The sequence below is a fragment of the Sus scrofa genome, chromosome 13, assembly GCF_000003025.6.
Source record: "Sus scrofa isolate TJ Tabasco breed Duroc chromosome 13, Sscrofa11.1, whole genome shotgun sequence".
NCBI lineage: Eukaryota > Metazoa > Chordata > Mammalia > Artiodactyla > Suidae > Sus > Sus scrofa.
The window spans coordinates 66,606,107-66,632,139 of NC_010455.5; the positions used below are offsets into that span (position 1 = coordinate 66,606,107).

Consider the following 26,033-nt stretch of genomic DNA (forward strand, 5'->3'; position numbering starts at 1 on the left):
ATTATGTAAGGCACACACCGCAGCAAGCGCATGGTAAATTCTCAGGGAAAGGGCAGCTTCTGGTCCAGTGCATGATGTCATTCCTGCTTTTGAGGTTTGCAGGCAGCCTGAATGGAGCCAGGAGCCCCACATTTCAGGGGGCATCCAGCTGGACTTCAGAACCACAGGAAGATGGGAGGAGAGCATCTAGGGTGCTCCTCAACCACTGTGAATGACACCAGTGAAGTCCCTCAAACCGGGAAACTCAGGTGACCCTTGCTAAGCAGAAATCCTGCACATGGAGATGCGTTGTCTGGGACTTGGGGGAAATGACTGCAGGTACAGAGCCCAGTGCTTCTCCTGGTGGGACTTTGGTTTTCCCCACCGCTGCCACATACTCTACAAGTGGGAAGGCTGTTCTTTCCCTCTTGTGTGCTTCATCAGTGTCCCCCCACTCCAATTAATTACTGGAAGGTTCAGGACACTTAGAGACAGCCCAGGACAATGGAAAGCTTTTGGGTCCTGGAATTAGAAAGACCTGGCTTCACATCCAGGCTTTGCTGTGTGATCCTGGCCAAGTGACTTGGCTTTTCTGAGCCTCACTTGGGACAGCTGTAAAATGGGATGACCCCAGGGACTCTGTAAGCCCAAGGCTTCGTAAGGGCCCAGCAGGTGGTAGGTACATGATAGACATTGGTTCTCTCCCCGATTTTCATGAGCTACTCTCCTTGGACTGGCTTCTGGGAGCCAAGGGCATGGTAGCTGAGTGGGTCCACACCCTGTTCCCTTTATCCCCAGCCACACCTGCTGCCTCTGCTGACTTAATACCAAGGAATCCTCTGCGCCCTTGAGGGCACTTGCTTGGCCAGCAAAAGCCCATTAGCTTTTATCTCCCTTTGAGTTGCTTTATACATTGTGGTGAACCTATGTCAGGTGCGTAGATATTTAAAATTGTTATATCTTCTTCTTGGATTGATCCTTTGATCATTATGTAATGACCTTCTTTGTCCCTTAAAATATTCTTAATTTTAAAGTCTATTTTGTCTGATATGAGTATTGCTACTCCAGCTTTCTTTTGATCCCTGTTCACATGAAATATTTTCTTCCATCCTCTCACTTTCACTTTGTATGTGTCCCTGGAAGTGAAGTGGGTCTCTTGAAGACAGCATATATCTGGGTCTTGTTTTTGTATCCATTCAGCCAGTCTAAGTCTTTTGGTTGGGGCGTTTAGTCCATTAACATTTAAGGTAATTATTGATATGTATGTTTTTATTGCCATTTTATTAATTGCTTTGGATTTGTTTTTGTTGCTCTTTTTTCTTCCCTTCTTCTCTTGTTCTCTCCTCTTCTGGTTTGATGACTATCTTTAGTGTTGTATTTGAGTTGATTTTTCTTATTTGTTTGTGTATCAATTGTAGATTTGTGGTTTGCAGTTATTCTGAAGGTTTTTTTTTTTTTTTTTTTTTTTTTGTCTTTTTGCCTTTTCTAGGGCCTCTCCCGTGGCATATGGAGGTTCCCAGGCTAGGGGTCGAATTGGAGCTGTAGTTTCTGGTCTATGCCAGAGCCACAGCAATGCAGGATCCAAGCCGCGTCTGCAACCTACACCATAGCTCACGGCAACACCGGATCTTTAACCCACTGAGCGAGGCCAGGGATTGAACCCGCAACCTCATGGTTCCCACTGTGCCACGATGGGAACTCCTATTCTGAAGTTTTGATATGAGTCTATATACATATGAGATTGTTTTAAGTTGTTGGTCTCTTAATTGCAAGTGCATCTCCAGTGTCCTGCATTTGTACCCACCTTTTCTCATGATTTCTGATTTTGGTGGCATAGTCGTGTGTGGATGATAGCTTTTATCTCCTTTTGAGAACAGTCTGATGATTACATGGTGCCTTGGCATGACAAGGAAGTAGGCGTGCAGATTGCTTTAGCTGCCAGGAGCCACCAGACCCTGAGGACAACTCCGGTGGTCTTGGTGCAATTAGGGGAAGAGCTGAGGAAGGGGAAGGAAGAGGGACATGGGAAGGTCCTGCTGAAGCAGGGACAGGATCTGGAGGTTGTGACCACAGGGTCTGGGGAAACTGCAGCTGCCCTCCGGACCCATGGTTTTCTAGGGTGTGGCCACGCACTGTCTGTGTGACTTTGGGGAACCCATGTGGCCTCTCTGGGCCCCTCTGGGCTTCATGAGTAAAGTGGGCAGGCTCCTTCCTAGGTGGTTTACCAGGGCCTGGCATTGGGAAAGGACTCTCAAACTGGTCAAGTCACAAATGCTTTCTAAGCACTCACCCTGTGCCTGTCACTCTGCTGGCAGTCTGACACTAGGGGAGCTGTTACAGGCAGGGAGTTGGGAGCACAGGGTACACTAATCTTAGTCCTGCCATGAACATGTCATCTCACCTCTGACAAGTGTCTGGAGGTTTCTGAGCCACGAAAGCAAACGGGGAAGGGCTATGGGTGCTGCGTGGCAGTCTAGAGCCTTTCAGCCCATCACCAGCATCTTTTTATACATAACTGATGCAGCCTGAGCCTGACACAGCAGGGGCTATCCAGGCAACATGGAAGGTCCAGTGTTCTGAGCTCAGGCCGGGGCCTGGGTGTCAGGGAGGTGTAAGTTGTCACAAAGTGCAGGATCTTCACTCTGTGGGGCTGGAATGTGCGCAGCTGCCCTGATCAACCCAGAGTGTGGCCTGAGTGAGTGTCTCAGCTGCAGGAAGTGGGGGGCAGTAGAAAGAACCAGAAGACTTGGGTTTAAAAATCTAGCCATACTGGAGTTCCTGCTGAGGCTCAGTGGTAACAAATTGGACTAGTATCCATAAGCTTGCGAGTTCGATCCCTGGCCTCGTTCAGTGCGTTGGCGATCTAGCATTACCATGAACTGTGGTATTGGTTGCAGATGTGACTCAGATCTGGCATTGCTATGGCTGTGGCATAGGCCAGCAGCTGTAGCTTGGATTCAACCCCTAGCCTGGGAACTTCTATATGCTGCAGGTGTGGACCTAAGGAAAAAAAAAATCTAGCCCTACATGCTGTGTGACCTTAGGTAAGTGGTTGCCCTCTCTGGGTCTCGGCTGCCACCTAAGATGCAGGGGATCCCAGCCCTTTGTGTGCAGGGCTGTGGGGAGGCCCCTTCTGGCACCCCTGGGAGTCTGATCCATGCTCCCACCACACCCCCTCTACCACTTGCCCTCTGAGTTCTAATCTTGCACTGAATTGGGTCACACGAGGTCACTTATCTGGGTGGTACTGACTCAACTCAGTCCCTTTCTGAGTAAATGTAGCCCAGGGATAGGAAGGAGGGCTCGGAAGCCAGAACGCCTTGGCCCAAGTCATGGTTCTGTCACTTCCCAGAATCTGACCTAGCAAGTCATGTACCATCTCGGGGCCTCAGTTTCCTGGTAATAACAGCACCTGCCCACAGGGTTGTTGTGAGGGTCAAGTGAGGATCAAATTAACTTTTACTCTAAAAGCTCCCAGCTAGTGGTGGCTCTAAACATAGTAAGAATTACCCTTCTTATTATGCTTTTGTGAGTTGCACACTTAGCTTGGTTCAAGGCTTATGCAAGTAGCCATGGGCCATCTTCTCCTAGTTTTCTATAAAACTTCTGCAAAGAATGCTGCCTGTTTGGCATTGCTTGTGATGACGTAAGTGAAAGTTCATCCTAGAATTCATTGTTAGGGGACATGCTCACTTCCTCAAGAGCTACCTTTCCTCCTTGTGCTTTTTTTTTTTTTTTGGTCTTTTTAGGGGCACACCTGTGGCAAATGGAGGTTCCCAGGCTATGGGTCTAATCAGAGCTGTAGCCGTCGGCCTACACCACAGCCAGCACAACACCAGTTCCGAGCCTCGTCTGAGACCTACACCACAGCTCACAGCAACGCCAGCTCCTTAACCCACCGAGAGAGGCCAGGGATTGAACCCTCAAACTTCATGGTTCCTAGTTGGATTCGTTAACCACTGCACCTTGATGGGAACTCCCCTTTCCTCCTTGTTGATAACTGGACCTATGCAAATCATCCTCATTCACTTTCTGCCTTGGCTGCCATGAAGTTTAAAGTCAAATTTAAATCTCCATCGTGGAAATAAATTTATTTGCTCTGGATCCTCTTTGGAAAGAGGTCATGCAGAAAAAAAATCAGCTAGTAATATTATGTATAACATTGAGGTAGTTGGCCAGATAGACTTGGTTATTGAGTGACTCAGGAAAGTCTGGCTTGGGAGCGGGTGGGGTGACATCTGTTCAAGGAACCTCAGAGACCACCTCCTCATTTGGGGAAATAAAGGCCATAAGGGTAATTTCTTTCTTTCTTTTTTCTTTTTTTTTTTTTTTTTTTGTCTTTTTGCCTTTTCTAGGGCCGCTCCCGCAGCATATGGAAGTTCCCAGTTTAGGGGTCTAATCAGAGCTGTAGCCGCCAGCCTATGCCAGAGCCATAGCAACGCGGGATCCGAGCTGAGTCTGCGACCTACATGGCAACGCTGGATCCTTAACGCACTGAGCAAAGCTAAGGATCCAACCCGCAACCTCATGGTTCCTAGTCAGATTCGTTAACTACTGAGCCACGACGGGAACTCCTTTTTTTTTTTTTTTCCCATAAGGGTAATGTCTTATATGCTATTCACTTTTTATTTGCTTGCCTGAAGCACTGAACCTAGTAGAATTATCTATTTACGCAGCACGTTCGTTGGGAAATGTCTCATCATAATTAATAACAAAGGAAAGTGTTTACAATATCCTACTAGTGAAAAATCAGATTATAAAAATCTAACAACAAAACAACGTATCTTATGTGATCCCACCAATGCCATGGTGTGTGTATGTATCTGCTTGCCTATCTATCTGTCTGTGTATTCACGGGTAGAGTGATACAGGTCGAAAAGACTTTGCCATCATAAAGGAAAGGTGTCACTGCGCTGGTGAAGCCCTAGCCCTTGGCTGGGGCTCAGTTTCTGGAATGAAAGGAGGTGAACCTGATTTGGCCTGTGGGCTGAAGTTTGCAATCCCTGTTCCAGAATGTCAGGTGTATAGACCTCTGACATTACAGTGGATTTTTTCATAGTTGCAGGCCTCAAAGAGCCAATGACTTTGGGGTTCTGAGAAGCTCAGTGCCGGAGCTGAAACAGGGTCCCTCAGAAGCTGGAGCCCCCGGAGGGCAGATCCAAGAATGGAGCTGGCGCACTTCAGAGTGTGAATACAGCCCACCGCTGAGCGACTCAGGGCTCGCCCTCAGATATGAGAGTGAGGAGCCCTCAGACAGCACCCCAGAAAGAAGTTCAGGGTCACCTGCCCTTGGGCTCCAACAAAGAGAACCAGAGTCTCTCTGGGAGTGACCTGGGCAGCAGTGTTTTTAACAAGCCCTACTGCAAAACCTGGGGACTCTTCCTTAGCTGGGTGACCTCGAGCAAGTTAAGGCACTTCTCTGTGCCTTGGATTCTTCATCTTTAAAATGGGCATAACCAGGGCCCCTACCTCATGGCGTTATTAGGAGGACAGCATCTCAGCTCAGAGCTTGGCTTACTGTAAGTGCTCAATAAACCTAACTACACTCTGACCATTGTTGGTCCAATCCCTGCAATTCACACATGGGAAAACTGGGGCAGGGGGCTCTTGGCACCTGGGGTCTGGCTCAGTCACTCATTGGCTGTGGATGAGGCCCTGCCCCTTGGGCCTCAGTTTTCTCACTTGGAGTGTGTGATGCCTGGGAGCCCCGGTGCCCTCCGGTGTGGCCTGGCATGCATGTTGCAGGGCAGGAAGAGGGGGTCCCAGCGGCCATCTTACCTTCGTTGTTCTCGCCGGGTGGGTGGTAGAAGGAGAGCCCCAGGGAGATGATGGCCGCGATTTCTAGGATGATCAGTGTCACGTCTTGCAGCGCTTCCCACACGAGCTGCAGGAAGGTTTTTGGCTTTTTTGGAGGTATGAAGTTTTGTCCAAAAATCTGCTTTCTCTTTTCCAAGTCTGGAGCAGTGCCCGGCAAACCTGTGGACAGAGTGCAGAGAGGTTGGCCTGGGGGCCCAGGAGAGAGACACACATTCGGGAATCAGGAATCGTCCTGAATGGGGCAGCCACATGATGGAGGGAGGAAAGACAGGGAGAGGGGAAAGCAAGGCAGCAGCCTGGCAGCCACCACCCTGGAGCCCAGCGCCCAGTGCTTGCTTCGGCCCAGAGGATCTTCTGAATAGCATCACTTAGTGTGTTGGGGTTGGAGGCCTGGAGCCTTCTGCTATGACAGTTATGGGGTCTCACAGTCTCCTATCTAATACCATAGATAACCTATCATATCACGGCTTCTGGAACTCCAGCAGTCTCTAGTTCATTTGCTCATTCATCCAGTTATTCCTTTGGCCTGTGCTTCTTAAGCCTTTGCTGCAGGCCTGGCCCAGCGTGGGTACTGGGGGTCCAGGGGGAGGGGAGGGCATCTCGTGAAGGGAAGAGCCCCGCGCTCAGGGATGTCTGAGCTCAGTGGTCCTGGGAGTCTCAGAGTCTGCAGTTCAGGGGCACGGGAGACGGGCATACCCTCCGTCTGGGGTTCGAGGTGCTGAGCCTCTGCTGATGCTGACAGTGAGATGTCCGCCTATAGCCTCCAAGAGCCAGGCTGGCTGAGACCTCACGGGAGATCCCAGGGAGGGTTGTTCCCAGGGAGATTCCATGGGAAAGCGCTGGAGATCCCATGTCTTGCCTGCGCAGCGGGAGGGCAGGAGCCTGAGCTTGGTTGTGCCCATTTCACAGATAGGGAGACAGGGCCTTTGTGAGGCCCAGGTGTGGCCTTAGATTCAGCTCCTGGGACCTGAGAACCCAGGCTGGCCCTGTTCCAAGCACATGGAAGGCTGCCACCATCCTCTTGTGCTGTGGAGCCACTGGGATCTCCATATACAGAGTAAGCAGGCATGATGTACTCAGGGACTGCAGGGGGTTCCTTGTCTTCCTTCCTTCGTCCAATTCTACCCACAGACAATGTCTGAAATTCTTCCACTTGGGATTCACTCCTTTAACTAAAAGCTCCAATCCCTTTAGACTTCCTGGGAGGGGGAAGCCATCATCAGTTCTGGATACCTTGTTGTGAATGAGTTGCAGGTCTTTTCCTGGAAGTGGGTTTTAAGGAGGGCCTCTGAAGAAGGGGCTAGGCATGGTCAACATTGGCCAGCCAGTTCCTTTCTCTGAGCCTCAGTTTCCCCATCTTGACAACAGGAGAGTCCAATAGAATGGGTGGACCCTGAAGATCCCATGGTTTTCAAGGTCTATAGGCCCTGAAGTGGTCCTGCTGGGGTCTGTTCACATGCTGGGGCTCCTCATGAGGTTTGGAGCAGACAAAGGCTTCACTAAGAAGAAGCTTGCACCTCCCAGGCTCCTCCTGATTGATTTAAAGACAGATGAACCTCTGAAAGGCCTGAGGATCTGTGATTCAAACATTTGGAGTCTTCTGTGTGACCAGTTGAAAAGGTGGGTGTTCTCCAGGCCAGGGGATCTGGCCACAGCTCCGGGGTTCTGTCATGTGGAGAGTCACAGGCCCCACATTGAGATCCTGGGTCCTGGGATAGAGCCCAGGGCATGGCTTGCAAATTTGAATAGCTGTGGGACTGGGCAGATTTTGTGAACGAGGGAAGTAGGTGGGTGGGAGGCAATAGGAAGTAGTGGGGACTGGGGCAAAGGAAAGAATCTTCAGCCCTGCTAAAGGAGGCAGATGCTTCTCAGCTCCTGTGGGAAAACGTGGGCCCAGTGTGGTAGACTCTTCAGTCTTCTAAGAGAAGCTGGACATTGGAATGTGATGTAAATTTTTCCCATTAAAAAAAAAAAATCCTAAAGCCAAATACAACACAGACAAAAGCTGGATTTAGTCCCGAGGTGGCTAGTTTGAGACCAAGCACCAAAAACTCAGGCGGGGCTTGGAGTCAGATGTCACAGGTTCAAATCCCAGCTCGGAGTGACTCTGGGTAAGTGCATTTACTGCTCAGGGCCTCATTTACTGCTCAGTTTCCTGTTCTGTAAAACGTGGGCAGTGGCAGGGCTTCCTTCACAGCGGTGAGACAGGGCTGCAGCAGGCTGCCTTGTGTAAGGTGCACAGTGCTGTGTGGGCCACTGGTGAGGATCTCGGGTGGTTGGGGATAATTAATCACCACCTCCTGGAAGAGGACGTTTTTGGATGATGGGATTTTGAGAAGATGGCGAAGGGAAAAGTCAAGGCAAGAAGAGACGCAGTGGAAGGACCATGTGACTGCACGTGAGCTCTCTCTCTCTCTGGACCTCAGTTTCCCCATGTGTGACATGAAGGAGAGCCGTGGCTGAAGGCTGGGGACTGATGCCTCTGATACCTTATATCCAAAGACAGTGGTTTTGATGACCTGCAAGGGGGGCAGCCCACCTGGTCCAGCCCACCTGTCACCCCCTTCCCAGGGGCAGAAACTCACAATATCCTTGCCTTCTGGCTGAGGATGATGGTGCCTATTTTGGGAGCAGAAACAATCCAGGCTGGTATGAGAGATGACTGGTGTTGGAGATTCAATTTAGATTAAAGGGCATCTCACCATTTAGTATATTAAAAAATAAAACACCGTGTCAAATATCGCTGCTCAAAGCCAGCAAAGACCTTGAAAATTCAGAAACACAAATGGCTGGAATTGATGTCAGAGGCCATGTGGAGCTTGGGGTTCTTTTTGTGTAAGTGGCAGAGGAAGGAGCACTGGGTGAGGTTTGTGGGTGCACTGGAGAAAAACTCAGTTTTCTCATCAGTGAAATGGGAACAAAGTAAGCTGGAGGCTGTGGTGAGCCACGCACAGAGGAATGGGTGGGAAAGCTCCCTGTGAACTGTGAAGGCAACTTAAGTGTGTCTTCGTGGTAAAAAAAATCACCGCAGGACATGTCCAGAATCTTCTACAGGAGTCAGCATTTGTGTTCTATTAATGAAAACATCTCCTTGTCCTTTTCTGATAACTTCTGTCAATCACCAACACATTTACTGGACATCCCTCCTATGCCAGGTTTTGGCCCTTGGGGTCAAGTGCTGACTGACACCCACCCTTTGCTGCCACAATCTTCTGGACACTGAGTCCACCCCACCCTACAAGAGGCTGTCTGTGCCAGTGCACAGCAGGCCCTCAGGAAACCTCCCTCCCTCACCTGCCTCACTGGACCAGACATGGGGATGCGGATGCTGAAGCCACCCAGAGGCCCCTGCACACACAGACGGCCATGTGGCACCTGTAACAGCCTTTTAGCAAGCCAGAGCTCGACACCATGTCTTTGAGAAGACAGTCCACGCCATGGGCATCCCTGTGGTTGGCAACTGCATCCTGCTGGGCAGTAAGTTCAGAACAGACTTTTTTTTTTTTTTTTTTTTTTTTTTTTTTTTTTTTTTTTTGCTTTTTAGGACCACATCTGTGGCGTATGGAGGTTCCCAGGCTAGGGGATGAATTGGAGCTACAGCAGCTGGACTATACCATAGGCATAACAATGCGGATCCAAGCCGTGTCTCCGAACTACACCATGGCTCACGGCAACGCCGGATCCTTAACTCATTAGCGAGGCCAGGGATAGAACTCACAACCTTGTGGTTCCTAGTTGGATTCGTTTCCACTGCACCGTGATAGTAACTCCTCAGAACAGACTTGATGGCTCTCATGTCGCACGTCTGGCAGGCTGTACAGCACCTGACATTCACAATCACATCAGGTGATGGTCCCTGAGTGGCAGGATACGGGGTGAGAGGTTTCTCTGATATGTCACGGCCCTGGGAGGGGGGGAATCTCTCATAATCACAGGTGATGACATGGAGGCAGCATTTATTGGTTCATGGGCTCTAACACAGACCTGGCATCCAGCCAAACATAGTGCTGGCAGGTGTGGCACACAGCTGTGGACACGGCATTTGATGCTGGCATGAACGCACAAAATCATAGTCTCAGCTAGTTTCTCAGTAACATGTAGACTCGGTGCCACTAGTTTATGTGAGCACACATGGACATGGCACAAAATGGGATCAGCCAGTTGTGAGCACCACAGACACAGTGTCCCTCTCATCATCATGACACATGTGGACTTAAATTTCTCTGCTGATTTAAATCCATCACTTGTCTTTTTCTCCAAGTGTGGCTGTGTTTCTACCCTTATCTCCACTGTATGAATTGCTGGACCCCTGAAACTTTCAGCTTATGGTTCCAGAATTTCTTTCAGGCAGGGAAGTGGGTGTTGGGGTGGGGGTGGGAGTAGATGGTGGGGATCTGGTTGGAAGGTGGGGAGCCAGGGGCTCCTCTGGAAGCTGTGAAGATATCAATTATCTGCATCAAAGACTGAGGGGAGGGGGCGTCCAGCGGAGGTGAAGGCCCCAAATAGGGTTGTCAAATAAAATACAAGATGACTAGTTAAATTTGAATTTCAGATATACAGTAAACAATGTTTTAGTATAAGTTATGTGCCTATAATATTAGAAACATACTAATAAAAATTATCTTTACCTGTAATTCAAATTTCACTAGATGTCCTATATTTTTCTGTGTTAAATATAGGCACCCCTACCTTTAAAGTTATCCCCCTGCCCCAGTCCTTCCCCGAGTCCCCCCGTTGTTGGAGCAGGACTATCCTGTGGCCAGCCAGTCTCATCCTCCCATTTGACAGGTCGGAAAATTGAGGCCCAGAGATGGGGAAGTGACTTGGCCCAGATACAGTGATTCAGCTCTAGAGCTGGGGCTGGATTCCTGACTCCTGGCCCAGGCCCTTTTCACCAAGGGAGGGAGTTCTCATCTCATTCAAATGAGCATCACATGAGCTTTAAAAAATTGAGCCTTCTTGCACATTTCATATTCTCTGTCAACCTAATTTAAGAGATTTGATTCAGACTGTCCTGAAGTGACTTCCTAGGAGCACTTATCTCATCCCCTTGGGAAAAAGGAAGGCCAGAAAAGCCATTTTTCTCTCTCTCTGCAAAGGGTCTTGATGGCTGGATGCAAGCATCTGAGACATCATCATGAGAAGAACTTCCCCATCTGTCCAGGAGGGGGCGCTCTGCAGAGCGGCAGCTTTCAGAAGCAGAGCTTCCAGTCTCAACCCTGCCGCTTACTGAGACCTTGCAAAGTGGTAACCCCTCTTGGAATGTTCAGTCTCCTCATCTGCAAATTGGGCAGAGGGACAATCCTCTGCTCTGCCTGCTGGGGTGAAGATGACAGGAGGTGCTATATGGGAAGTAGGTGCCCCGAATCTGGGCAGAAAACTCTTTGAACTCAAATGCTACCCTGTCATGGCATTGCCCACAGTAGTAGAGCATTCATGTCTTTTCGCTGTTCTTTGACCTGGAGTGACCCCTTTAGTGATGCAGGACTGATCGCTGCCCCCCTGTCCTGTTCCCCCTACTACCCTGGGGCTGAAGAGGGGCACTAAATGCACATGTAAGTGCTCTCAGATGATCATCACTTTACACGTGGCTTGTATTCACCTGTCCTGACGTTCTATAAGATGAGGATTATAAACTCCATCTCATGGATGGAGAAACAGGCTCAGAGAGGTAGCGTGACTTGCTCAGGGTCACGCAACTAAAGCTGGGGATGTGAACCCAGGTCTCTGAAGCTCCAAAGCTGTACAATTTCCACACTGTGCCTGGACACTTCTTTCAGGGCCCAGCACCGAAAAGTGGACAACTCCATCGTGCTCCTTGTTCTTGAGACGGCCTTTAGCTATAAACAGAGACTTGGCAATAGACAAGAGCTAGCTCCTGGGATGCCAAGCACCTGAAGAAGATGGGAAAACTTAGTCACAGGTAGTGTGTTGCTAAATATTTGTGTTGTCCCTGCGGTGTGCGTTCCTTCATTAGCATAAATAAAAGTCTTATGTTTTGAAAGGAAAAAAACCCCACCAGCCCTTCAAAAGCTACAACATTTGCAGAAGAAGGCATTTCTGTCTTTGGAAAGCGAGTGGGCTAAATAAACTGTGGTGTGTTCAGTCCATAAAATACTACGCAACAGTTACAAAAAATGCAGTGCAGGTGTATGTACTAACCTAGAAGGCTCTCCAAGACAAACTGAGAGAAAAAAGCAAGTTGCAGAGCAATGTGTATAGTTTGACTTTTAGATAAAACAGTTCACGTTTTCTATGGGTACATATATGCGTAATTGTGTAACAAAGGGTCTGTACGGATCTTTTCCAAATCCATGAAGGTAGAACATCTGGGAAGGAAAAGGGAGCTCTGATGGGTTGCAGTGGTCAAGGGGATTTCAGCTTTGAATGAAATATTTTGGCTTTAACCAGGAGGATGTATTTATATTTTATTTGAATGATTCAAAGTTTCATTTAAAGGGGGAAATTAGGAGTTCCTGTCATGGCGCAGTGGTTAACGAATCCGACTAGGAACCCTGCCCTTGCTCAGTGGGTTAATGATCCGGCGTTGCCGTGAGCTGTGGTGTAGGTTGCAGACGCGGCTCGGATCCCGCATTGCTGTGGCTCTGGCGTAGGCCGGTGGCTACAGCTCTGATTCAACCCCTAGCCTGAGAACCTCCATATGCCGCGAGAGCGGCCCAAGAAATAGCAACAACAACAACAAAAAGACAAAAAAAAAAAAAAAAAAAAGGGGGGGGAAATCAATATGTACTGTGAGAAAATACAGGTTTATTTCTACAGAACCTTTGGATGTGCACTTGGGGACAAATATTCCTGGGTTAAAATCTGGGCTTTTATCACTAACTGTGTGTACCTCTGTTCAAAGAAATACTTACTACAGATGCAACCACTCCCCTTTACAGGCTGCACATTAATCCAGGAGGACTTTGGTAGCCATCTCCCTGCTGCCATCCTCAATCTATTCCCCACCTAGAGGTCAGAGGGATGTTTTAAAAGTGTCGAGTGGGCATTGCCATGGCTGTGGTGTAGGCTGCAGCTACAGCTCTGATTTGACCCCTAACCTGGGAACCTCCATATGCTGCAGGTGTGGCCCTAAGAAGAAAAGAAGACAAAAAAAAAAAAAAAAGGATCAAGTGCGCTGTGTGAATGTCAGGCCTTTGCTGAAGATGCTCCAGGGGCTTCCGGTGCACAGAGAAAAGCCACTCTCCTTGCCAAGATCTGGAAGGCCCTGTACAGTGGGGCCCCTGCTTGCATCTTAAGTCTTATTGCCCCCTCCCACTCTAATGCTCCAGTGCTACCAGTCTCTTTAGTGTGGCTTCAATACAAGTGCTCTCCTGCCTCAGAGTCTTTGCACATGCTGTTCCCTCTGCCTGGTATGCTCCCCCCGCCTCCCCTTTTCATCCAAATTGGCTGAACCTCCTCCCCCACAGGCTGGGCTCCCTTTTGAATGTTTTCATAACTCACTTAACACACCTTTCATGTTTATCATTATTTGAATAATTAATAATGGAATTGGTTTTTCTTTTCTTCTTTGCTTTTTTGCTTTTTAGGGCTGCATGTACGGCATATGGAGGTTCCCAGGCTAGGGGTTGAATCAGAGCTGCACTTTCCAGCCTACACCACAGCCACAGCAATGCAGGATCTGAGCCATGTCTGTGACCCACACCACAGCTCATGGCAATGCTGGATCCTTAGCCCACTGAGCAAGGCCAGGGATCGAACCTTCATCCTCGTGGATACTAGTTGGGCTTGTTACCACTGAGCCACAACAGGAACTCCCAGAATTGGTTTTTCTTAATGTTGGACTCCCCCTCACTCAAAGGACTCTGAGGGCAGGGACTGTACCTGCCTTGGTCTGATACACAGGAGCTGTTCACGAATCATGTGCACAGGAAGACAGGAGGTGTGGAGGTCACACCGCTCATCTCCAAAGCAGTGTCTGTTCTGATGTATTTTTAGTCTGAGGATGGGGTGGGGGTGGTACAGGGGGACACTCGGGGTCTCCTCTGTGTCCAAGGCCATGGCCTGCTCTGTTGTTCTTGCTGACAGGAGGGGTTGTTTAGTCAGACCCCGGCCTCCAAAGGGAGTTGTTGAGGAAACACTCATCTCTAGCCTCAGCCGCACCCTGGGGCGCCCCTCACACTTTGCACTTAGGTGCCCGAAGTTCCTGGGGGAAACAGCCAGCGAGATTCTACATCTGACAGAAACGCCAGGGAGGGAAGGAGAGGCCTTTACTTCTGCCATGGCAGCCCCTCCCACTCCTCAGAAAGGCAGCTTCGTGGAGGATCAGGAGGCATCTCTTAGAAACAAATTCTCCCTCAGGATGAAAGAATTATTGGGGGGACAGGAAAGAGGGGAGGGGGGAGGGGATGGAGGTGTGACAACTATGGAACAAATCACAAACCCATGAAGACCCTAGAAAAGAGAGAGCAACTCCCTTGCAAGAGTTGTTTTAGGAAGCGGGTCCTCATCCCTGACCTTGTTTGGGCCTTGAGACTCTGCAAAGCGTGTATTAAGAGGTCTGTGTCACAGATGATGAAACTGTGGTTCACAGAGGTTCAGGGATGGACCGAAGTTCACATACTGAAACCTCAAAACAGTGACGACACTCTTGGTTTCCCTGTGACATCTCTTTGTTAGCCCCGTTTTACAGATGGGGAAACGGAGGCATGGAGACATCAAAGGCTGGAGAGGCATTATGAACAGCCCCATTTTATGGATGAGGAAACTGAGGCACAGAGAGGAGAGAAAGTTATCCCCAAGGTGAACCCTCCCACCGCTTTCTTTTTTGGCTTTTTAGGGCCGCACCTGCAGCATACGGAGGTTCCCAGGCTAGGGGTTGAATCAGAGCTGCAGCCGCTGGCCTACGCCACAGCCACAGCAACGCAGGATGCGAGCCTCATCTGTGGCCTACACTTCAGCTCACAGCAATGCAGGATCCTCAACCCACTGAGTGAGGCCAGGGATCGAACCCAAGTCCTCATGGATACTAGTCAGATTCGTTTCCACTGAGCCACAACGGGAACTCCCCAAGGCGAACCCTTGAGAGCACCGCGATTTTTGCTCTAGATCATCCACGCCAACACATTCCCTCCTTCAAGAGGAATGTTTCAGAGCCTTGAACCCTGACATGCTCCTTGTACCTGGGTCACATGGAAGGTTCTGATCACCTGGGAGGCTGTATAGCTGGAGGCTTAAGGAGTCTGTGGACCCAAGTTGGAATCCTAGTTCTGTCACTTTCTAGCTGTATGACCTTAAACAAGTTCCATAAACAATCGTGGACCTCAGTTTCCTTATCTGTTCAAGGGGGATGACTGGTACCTATTTCCTCAGGTAATGCCCATAATGCACTCAGCACAGCACTCGGTGCAGGGAAATACCTCGATGAACAGAAATCACCATCTGCTAAGGAGCTGTGACATTTGTGTGCCCAGGGCCATAGTGCCTTGGTTCCCCATGGCTCCAAGCTGCAGCCATGGTGGGGAGCTCTGGAGCACCCTGGCCACACCCTCCCCATGCCCACCAAGTCTGATCTCTGCCTCAGGGCTCTTCCTGCAGCTGGGTGTTCACTATGTGCTCCCAAGCAGGGACCCCAGAAGTGCCAGGAGTTGCCCAGACCACACCTGGCAGGAGCTGGGAGTCAGGATAGATGCTCCAGCCTGGCATCCTTGGAAAGACAATTCTGAGATGCACCCCATGCATTCCCTGCGAAGGGCAGCAGGACTGAACCCCAGTCGGCTACAGCAATAACCAGATCCCCAGCACACGTCCTATTGGCATTTCTCTCACTTCTGAGATGATTCCCCAATGATCCAACTGCACCCCATTCTTGACTCCTGCTCTTCTTTGGGGGAACCCAAACAAGGACAGGTCAGTGGGCAGAGAGTATGTGACAAAACCCTGGGGTATGGTGTCCCATCTTGATTATCCTCCAATCACTGGCCCTGTGGCCTTGCTGGGACTCTGCTTCCCCTCAACTGAGGTGCCTGGATTAGCCCTCCCTAAGGGCCCTTTGGCTCAAAAATTCTGAGGTCCTCCTGCATTCATCTCTTGTAACATATCACTCATTCATAAAGCCACTAAGCTTTTATGAGGGGCCTTCTAACGCTGCTGGGTCAGCCTGTGGCCTTGCCTCCAGAGGAGGAACTTCCAGCCAAGAGAGGGGTGAACCTGCTATGGTGGGGGCATAAGGGTACCAGGGCGCCTCACTGACCATGTCACTTTGGTGGCAAACCTCGTCTCTTGCTCTGCTTGGCCGTATTCGCCTGTCTGCCTGCCCTTCCAGCCTTCATCTCCTGGTGGTGGAGTGGTCATAGCACCTTATTCAAGAAGCCACCCCTGACTTGCTCCACCCCGATCTAAAGGCCCCTCTACACTGCTCGTCCGCCATGGAAGTTATGGAGTGGTGTCTTAACTGACTCCTGGAAGGCAAGGCCTGTGCCATTTCATTTTGCGTCCTTGGTTATGGCTGGCAGACAGGAACCCCTAGCTATGTGTTTGTGGAGGGAAGGGAGAGAGAGGGGAAAGTGAGGGTGGCGGGAAGAAGAGGGGGTCACTGGCTGTGACAACAGCTGGGACTATAATGCTCAATCATAGCATATACACGCAACCCTCAGGTTAGATCACTCGTCCTCTCTGTCGTCAAGGCAACACTTAGTGTTGACTCTGTGCCAGGTTCTGTGCTAACTGTGCTCACATCTATAAACGCATTTCATCCTCCGAGTGGCCCCTTGCGGGAGATCCCATCACCATCCCATTTTACACACAACTAGGACGGGACAGAGCTAGAATGGAGCCCAGGGAAGATGGCTCAAGTCCTATTCTGAACTAGTACATGTGTGGCCTTTTTGTTCACTCAGGAAACTGTGACTGGGCACCTCCCGGCGCCAGCACCCCACCAAGCACTGGCCAGACATTTCTGAGCAGAAATGTCACTTCCCATTGGCGGCCTAGCTGTGCAGTGCTGTGGCCATCCACTGCCTTAAAGTCTTCTGGGGGCACGTGAGACGGGTCCTCTGTCAGGAACTGTGTGGTCATAATCTGCAACAACTAAAAGTGACTCTGGCTGTTCCATTTTCCATGGGTATGTGGCCTGGGGCAAGTCACCACCTTCTCTGGGCCTCCTGGGCTACAGAATGGGGACAGCCTGCAGACCCCAGAAAACTGATGATGAGAGGGTAAAGTAAGGAATGCCTGGCTCCCAGTGCTTGGCATAGACTGGGCACTGATATTACCCTCTAGTTGTACTAGATAAAGGACTTCCACTCCTTAAGGCCAATAGCCTTGTGATGATGCTCCATGGAGGAGGAAGCTTGGAGCCACGGCTGTGGCATAGGCCAGGGGCTACAGCTCCAATTCGGCCACTTGCCTGGGAACTTCCATATGCCATGGGTGTGGCTCTAAAAAGCAAAAAACTGGGGATGTGGATAGCACCTCCCTCACAGCTTGTGGCGAGGATACGATGAGTTCATGTTTGTTAATGTTAGAACAGTGTTTGGGACATGGTAAAAGTGCCGGCCACTATTAGGGTCATAAAGGGCTTTCCTTCCATATTGGGATAGGTCCCTCTCTTTATTTTTCCTTTGGACCTGAACCCAGTTAATGTTTGAAATTTCACCATCTCTTGCTTGCACTTTGTTTTTTTTCCCCCTCATTGTGAGTCTCTGGGGCTCTCCTGCCTGGTGGGAGAGTCTGGGTCTTGGCTGGGAGGTTACAGAGCTGCAAGGGTGGGTGGACCTGCCACTTCTGACTAGGAAGGATCATCACCCCCACCACTCACTGGGTCACACCTGGTTGCCTAGCAACCAGTAATGCATATCTCTGCCCCCGCTTGCAATTATATGGGGAAACGAAATGTTCTCCATGAACCCTCAAATCACATTCTATTGCGTTCGGTTCAGCCCGAGGCCCAGCAACAAAACCAAAAGGAACAGAACAAAGCAGCAAGGCCTTTGGGGGGCAGGGCACTGTGCTAGGAGGCTGGGGCTGGGCTTCTGGCCCTGCCAATCCCAGCTGGCTGGGCGATGTGGAGACCCTCACTCAGGTCTGGGTTCAAAAAGTAGCTCTGTCACCTCCTTACTGGCTGAGTCATACCTCCTCTTAGTGCCTCTGTCTCTCCTCATCTCCTGGAGTGAGAATCTGGTACATGCTTTGCAGGGCCTGCTGAACATGGTCTGTTCTCAGCTCCAGTGGCCACCTCACTTGAGCAGAAACCCTACAGCTCCCTCTTGGACTTTCCCTGAGGCCCCCTGCTCCGAGTCTTTGCCCCCACTCCCACACCTATTCTACAGGGCAGCCTCCCTTGTATTCTCCAGGACCTCCGTGCCTCCTGAGCTCAGGATCCCAGAAGATTGATTGTTCTGTTATTCCTCCCCTGGACCTTGCTTATTTCCTCCACAGCCCTTATTACAATGGGCTCTACTATTTTCCCACTGGCTTCTGTTCCTGCCACCCACACTCAAATGCAAGCTCCCCAAGGGCAGTGGCAGTTTTGTTCTGTTTACTGCTGTATCTAACCCCAGGGCCTAGAACTATGTCTAGCACATAGTAAATGCTCAAGAAACACCTACTGAATGAATGAATGAATGAACAAATGAAAGGGCTTTTCCAATGCCTGGTGCTTAGTAGGTGCTCGGGAGCCTTCTCATCTTTTTTGTTTCACTTCAGGCTTTTCTGCAAAGGGGGGGCAGATACCCTTATACCCCGTAGTGCTTGGTCATGCAACTACTGGAGGCAATTCTTTCTTAGATATTTATAGCAAAAGGTAAAAATATCCATTAACTGAGAAACATGCTAGCATTAACTCATCACCCCTGGCACTTTTCAGGGACAAAGGTTCAGGACACAGCTGACGTGTCCCAAGAGGCTCTGAATTTAAACCCACAAAACAGGGAGAGGAAAAAACATCTAAGATCTGAGGGCAGCTAGAATATACTCTAGAGTGGGGGTTGGGACAGGTGGGCCTGGATTTGGATGTCACCTTGCAACCTGTTGGCAAGTGACCTTGGCACATTGTGCCTCAGTTTCCTCACCTGTGAAATGGTGATAATACTGAAAAGAGATGCCATACATAAAAGGCAAGTGCTCCCCTTCCCCCCAGCGTAGTGCTCAGACTTAAACCTCCGGCTGGGAGTCACCGCAACCCCGAGGGTGGTCTCCTTCAGCCTCCCTCACAGTGGCTGCCCTCCTCTGTTACTCCGCCGAGGCCGGAAACACGGCTGGCTCTCCAAGAAGGTAATTGTTAGGACAATTTAGGAAACCTTTGGGGCAAAAGAAAAGCTGGCAGTTCCAGATCAAACAGCCAGCTGTCCCGGGAGCCCGTTGTCAGAACATCAGAGGGACGGTTTTGCAGCCCGGCTTCACATTAACTGCTGCAGTCAAAAAACGGATTATTCCAAACCCTGGTGTTCACTCACTCAACACTTTCTCCTCGTCTGGGTAATTAGATCTCCCAGGACTTCAAGAGGATGCTGGTGGCTTCATGCCAGCTCATGCGTCCTTGAGGCTGGCAAGGGGACAGCAGGACATGCACCTAGGTTAGTCAGATCACAGCCCCTCCCAGACTGACACCCTTCTCTGGGACCCGACCTCTAAGTGGGGATGAAAGGGACCTATCTTTTCACTTATAGAAACAGTGGGAATACAGGGAAACTGGCCTGGGGCATGTATGGGGAGGTTGTGGAGACATTGCTGGTAGTTTTGGCCAGGGATAGATTCCTTGATATGTTTGTGGTCCCCAAGCTGAGCTGGCTGTGGGTTTTGGTCAGGAGGAGGCAGACTAGGGAGCCCTCAACACGCTCGCTCATGCACACATATGTTGGTGTTACCCATGTTTTCATTCATGTAGAATCCCTGCAAGGTGCTGAGGTTTTGAAGCAAGTAAGACTGCCCTTACCCTCAGTAAGCATAAAATCCAAAAGTCTAGGACAGTGCCTGCCCATTCACCAGATAGGCTATAGCTGCCTCTCTCAAGTGGAAGGAACTTGGGAACTTTAGCTCTTTAGGTGTTGAGCCAAAATGTGGTAATTTACAAAGCTACCCTCTGTGCTCTACAGTTTGCCTCTGCAGGGACTTCCTTCTTTCCTTCCTTCCTTCCACCCTCCCTTCCTCCCTTCCTTCTTCTCTGTTTCTGTCTCTCTCTCTCCCTCCTCCCCCACTTTCTTTTTTTATGGCCTCACCTGTGGCATATGGAAGTTTCCAGGCAACAGACTGAGTCCAAGCCACAGCTGCAAACTGCACTGCAGCTGTGGCAATGCCAGATCCTTTTAAGCCAATGTGCCAGGCCAGGGATTGAACCAGTGCCTCTTAAGTAGCCTGAGCCACTGCAGTCTGATTATTAACTCACTGCACTACAGCAGGAACTCTTTCTTTCTTTCTTTCTTTCTTTTTTTTTTTTAACTGCCATGAGGCTTGCCCAGGATTTCTCCATATGCCTCTTTCTCTGGCATGGGCACAGTTTGGTGACCACTTTTTCTCACTGAATACTCAGTGGCTTCTTGGGACTCAGCCTCTCCCAGCTGACAGTTGCAGTTCCTAAAAGACTAGGGGGCTCTTTTTCTGACACTGTGATTTCTACAAACACACCCAGCAAGGAAAGAGGTGGGAGAAGGGGCATAGGGCTAGGAAAGTGAGGAGACCCGAGGACAAGTCTCGGCTGTTACTCACTTGCTGTGTCATCCATGCAAGCCCTCTCTGAGTCTCAGTTTACTTATTATAAAATGGGAGGCTGAAAATGCTTGCCTCCCAGGGCAGCCATGATATCAAGAAAGATCATGAAGGTCACAGAGGCTGGCAGAGTACCTGGAAGAGCCCACAAAACGGACATAGGGCACCTGAAAACACCAGAGAACAGGAGCCCCACCAGAATTCACCCTCAGTTAATCATGGCAAGCAATTCTCAGGCAGCTGGCATGTCAGTTGAGTCTCACTTTCAATGTTATCTCCACAGGGAAGCCCTCCTCCACTGCCCATCTAAGTTGCCCATCTCCCTACTCACCTTCAAACCCCTTATCCACCTGATATTTTCTTGTTCATTTATTTGTTTTTGCATTTTTGGCTGGACTCCTATAAGCTTGGTCAGGGTAGGATCTTTGTTCACTGTTGTATCCCCAGCACCAGGACACCATCTAGCATAAGCCAGTGCTCAATAAATGCTTCATTAAAGGATGGATGAGTTAATAAGTGAATTCAGTGCTTTTCAACTAGTGTGAGACATACCCCACCAGAGGATGTGTCCCAATTCAGCAGGGTGAGGGGTAGTAAGGGGCAGAGCATTTAGAGTTTCAACATTATAATTATTATCACTTATTTTCAGTTACAATCTTTAATTTACTCTAGAATCCCGAATGGCATTAACAGAGGGCCAAGCTCAGTAGCTTTAAAGAAAACTGTGTGTTTCTATGGGCTGGTGACTTCCATTTCCTGTGGGCCTGGTAGCCTGCCCTTAAGGACCCTGCCACAGGGTGTGGCTGGACCATGCCAGGCCTGCAGGCCACAGTGAGAGGTTTAGATTCCAATAGCAGTGGGAGACAGCGGGGTTTTGAGTACATGCTGAATCATACTTCAGTTTACTCTGGCCACTGCGGGGAGGAGAGCTTGGAGGAGGAAAGGATGAAAAAGGGAGGGGCTTATACATCCATTATTCACACAACTCTGTCATAGGCATATCTAAATTCACTTTTCAGATGAGGAAACTGAAGCTCAGAGAAGGCAGGTAATTCACTGAGGTCACACAGCGAGTGAGGAGAGGAGCTGCCACTGGACCCTCAGTTGGTGCTCCGTGTCCAGGCCCTGCCAAATGGCTCCAGGACTGGCAGCCTCCACCCCCTGGCTCTGGGATTCTGGGATTATCTGCTATAGTCCATGAGGCCCAGGTCCAGGGGTGCTTAAGGATGTTGCTGGCCAGAAGGAGGCAGATGAGTGAGACATGGAAATCAGGACTGAGTTCTCAGCCACCCCATTGGCAGATTAGGTGCCTGCCTGCCCCGCTTTCTGGCCCTTCTCTCTCATATTAGAGCCTGAGCTATAATGTGCTTTAGAGCAACTGAAAATTGGGGGGACGGGATTAAGATGGTGGAACAGAAGGACGGAGCTCAACTTCTCTCCTAAAAATGACAAAATTCACAACTAAAGACTGAGCATTCTATACCCAAATGTACTGGAAACCTTAAAAAAGATATCCTACTCCAGAAGAAAAAGAGGAGGACACATCAAAGGTGGGGGGGGGGGCGATTTCATGATATAAACAACCCTATACCTCCTAGGTGGGAAGCTCTACAGACTGGAAACTAACTGGTTCACAGAGAGTCACCTACAGGAGTGAGAGTTCTGAGCCCCACATCAAACTCTCACATGTGGGGATCTGGCACAGGGAGAAAGAGCCCCTGGAGCATCTGGCATTGAAGGCCAGTGGGGCTTGTGCACAGGAGCTCCACGGGACTGGGGGAAACGGAGACCCCATTCTTAAAAGGCACAGAGAGACTTTCATGTGCACTGGGTCCCAGGGCAAAGCAAAGTCTCCATGGGAATCTGGGTCAAACCTGACTGCAGTTCTTGGAGGACATCCTGGGAAAACAGGGGTGAATGTGGCTTGTTGTGAGGGAAGGACATTGAAAGCAAAGCTCTCGGGAATATTCAGCAGCTGCCTTTCTCTGGAGGTAGCCATTTTGGGAAAATCTGGCCCCACCCATCACTCAGCTGCTGAGAAGCCCCAGGGCAAACAGCAATCCAGGTGGGATCACAGCCCCACCCCCTCAGTAAACAGGCTACCTAAAGACACTGCTGCCTCTAATCCTATCCAGAGACTAAGCCCCACCCAACAGAGGGATTAGAATCCAGTGGACAGGCATCAGCCCCTCCCATCAGGAAGCTACAGCAAACCCCCCATACCGACTTCAGCCACAGGGGGGCAGACACCAGAAGTAAGAGAGGCTACAACTCTATTATCTGTGAAAAGGTCACAACACCAAAATCCTATAAAAATGAAAAGATAGAGAACTATAACTCAGATGAGGGAGAAAGGAAAAACCCCAGAAAATCAGCTAAGTGAGGAGGAGATTCTCAGCCTCCAGGAAAAAGACTTTAGATTGTTGATGCTGAAGATGATGCAAGACATTGGAAATAAACTGGAGGCAAAGATGGATAACTTACAGGAAACACTGAGCAAAGAGATACAAGATATAAAACTTAAACAAGAAGAGATGCAAAATAAAATAATTGAAATAAAAAATTCACTAGAAGCAGCTAACAGCAGAATACAGGAGGCAGAGGAACGAATAAATGAAGTGGAGGACAGATTAGTGGAAATTACGGATGTGGAACAGAAAAGAGAAAAAAGACTGAAAACAAATGAAGAGAGTCTCAGAGAACTCTGGGACAACGTTAAACACACCAACATCCGTATTACAGGGGTGCCAGAAGGAGAAGAGAGAAAGAAGGAGACAGAAAAAATATTCCAAGAGATAATAGCTGAAAACTTCCCTAACATGGGGAAGGAATCACTCACTCAAATCCAGGAAGCACAACGAGTACCATAAGAAATAAACCCAAGGAGGAACACCCTGAGACACATATTAATCAAACTGACCAAAATTAAAGACAAAGAGAAAATCTCAAAAGCAGCTAGAAAAAAGAAACAAGTAACATACAAGGGAACCCCAATAAGGTTATCGGCAGATTTTTCAACAGAAACTCTGCAGGCCAGAAGGGAGTGGCATGATATACTTCACGTGATGAAAGGAAAAAACCTCCAACCAAGATTACTCTACCCAGCAAGGCTCTCATTCAGATTTGAAGGAGAAATCAAAACCTTCACAGATAAGCAAAAGCTGAGAGAATTCAGCAACACTAAACCAGCCTTTCAACAAATACTAAAGGAACTTCTATAGGCAGAAAAGAACAAGAGAAGAAGGAAAGAAAAAAGAGCAGCAAAAGCAAATCCAAAGCAATTAATAAAATGGCAATAAGAACATACATATCAATAATTACCTTAAATGTAATTGGACTAAATGCCCCAACTGAAAGACATAGACTGGCTGAATGGATACAAAAACAAGACCCATATATATGCTGTCTTCAAGAGACCCACTTCACTTCTAGGGACACATACAAATTGAAAGTGAGAGGATGGAAGAAAATATTTCACGCAAACGGGGATCAAAAGAAAGCTGGAGTAGCAATACTCATATCAGACAAAATAGACTTTAAAATTAAGAATATTTTAAGGGACAAAGATACATAATGATCAAAGGATCAATCCAAGAAGAAGATATAACAATTTTAAATATCTACACACCCAGCATAGGTTCACCACAATATATAAGGCAACTGCTAACCTTAAAAGGACAAATCAACAATAACACAATAATAGTGGGGGACTTTAACACCCCACTTACAGCAATGGACAGATCAACCAGACAAAAAATCGATAAGGAAACACAGACCCTGAGTGATGCATTAAAACAGAGGGACTTAATAGATATTTATAGGACATTCCATCCAAAAGCAACAGAATACACATTCTTCTCAAGTGCACATGGAACATTCTCTAAGATTGATCATATCCTGGGCTACAAATCCAACCTTGGTAACTTTAAGAAAATTGAAATCATATCAAGCATCTTTTCTGACCACAATGCTTTATGACTGGAAATCAACAACAAGAAAAAAAAACTGCAAAAAACACAAATACATGGAGACTAGAGCAACTTAAAACCCCCAGGCTTCTGGGCCAGAATCCTGGTGCTGCTCTGTGGGGAGCAGGGAGTCCTGGGGACACCCTGCCAGACCCCCTTTGACAGATGGTTAATGCACAAAATGTGGCCTTATCTGAGCCCAAGGTTTTACTCCCGCGGCTGTGTGACTTGGGAAAGTCAGTCACCCTTCTGGGCCTCAGTTTCCTCACCGCACAATGGAATAAAGTGGCATCCTGGTGTGCTGCTCAGTGGAAGGCCGTCACCGACTTGCCTCTTTACACAGGACAGACCATTTTCCCCTGGGCTTCCCTCTACATGCTGGCCACCAGACGATCCCACTAAGGGGTAGTGGAGGAGGTCAGGTTCTAGGGTGGCAGCTGGCCACTTGTGGTCATGAGCCAGGGATATGGAGCCATAAGAGAGACCTTGAGTCTTCCTGGAAGGTCAGTGGGGTTCCCCGTAAATCAGGGACCAATGGGACTTAGGACGCTCACTCTGGCTATAATTTTGAGATTATGTCTAAGCCTTCAGGGGCACTGCCTTCATATCTGGGCCACTGTAGCCCCTGAGGGTCCCCATTCACCCTCATCTGCCTGCAGAGCTACTGAGAAGACTCTGCCTAAGATGCTCCGCCTGGGGTGTGTGTGCTCTCAGGAGAACATCTAGGGTGGGCTCAGAAGCGTGTTGGGAATTGAATTCATTTCCCTCCCTGGAGAAGGTGGGGCGGCCTGGGTGGGCCATGCGGGTGGCCATGGACGTGCTGAGGCCGTGTATCGTTCTATTCACTGTTCTCAGGCTCAAGCCCTGGATTCCCTTTGAAGACTCTTGGACTTGAACCAATGAAGACATTTAAAAAAAAAAGGAAGAAAAGAGATATCATAAAAGAAAAAAAAAAATGCCCCAAAGCAGGTGATGGGCCTTGGCCATCCAGTGGCATTCTTTTTTCCTTCTGGGAAGTTAGGTCTCCCCTACTGGGAGGCTGTCAATCAAGATGCTCCCCTTTCCTGGCCTAAGGGTGGGCCTGTGACCAAGCCAGGCCACATGCATGCTCTCTCCTTGGACCAGAAACCCATGATGCACTGCAGCCAGCTCCCATCCGCCTGTGAGACCTGATTGTTAAATTTTCAGGTACTTTTGCCACCTGGTTGGTAAGAGTAGCCATTACTAGAATTAAATGATACAAACTTACAATTTATATAAATTATATTTTAAAAGACAACACATACCCCGTACACGTGTCTTCCTAATTATTTTACCACATTCACGAAGCTCTCTTCTCTTGACTTGAGTGCCCTGAATCCTCTAAGGTGCTACCATGCACCTTCTCTCGGCTCTGCATTTAAAGTCGTCATCTTGCTGACATGGTGGGAGCATTTATACCATGGAAATCAGCCCACATTAGGAACGAGGACTCCCTCCCAACCCAGAGAGCAGCGTGTTGAACATTTGCCAGCACAGTGCTGCCTGGAATCCTGAGCCATTCGAGGACCCAAAACAGCCAGAGCAGATCTACCCACACCCCCCCTACCCCCACCACCCGACATT

At 49.1% G+C, this 26,033-nt stretch overlaps 1 protein-coding gene across 15 annotated transcripts in view; it reads right to left on the reverse strand.

Annotated features, from left to right (window-relative positions):
* The window catches only part of ATP2B2 (ATPase plasma membrane Ca2+ transporting 2), a 370,618-nt gene that overhangs the window by 79,599 nt on the left and 264,986 nt on the right, over nt 1–26,033 (reverse strand). For all 15 annotated transcript variants that reach the window (XM_021069335.1, XM_021069331.1, XM_021069324.1 and 12 more), the window contains one exon: nt 5,758–5,955. In XM_021069335.1, the coding sequence (XP_020924994.1) occupies nt 5,758–5,955 (198 nt within the window). The remainder of the gene's footprint in view (nt 1–5,757; nt 5,956–26,033) is intronic.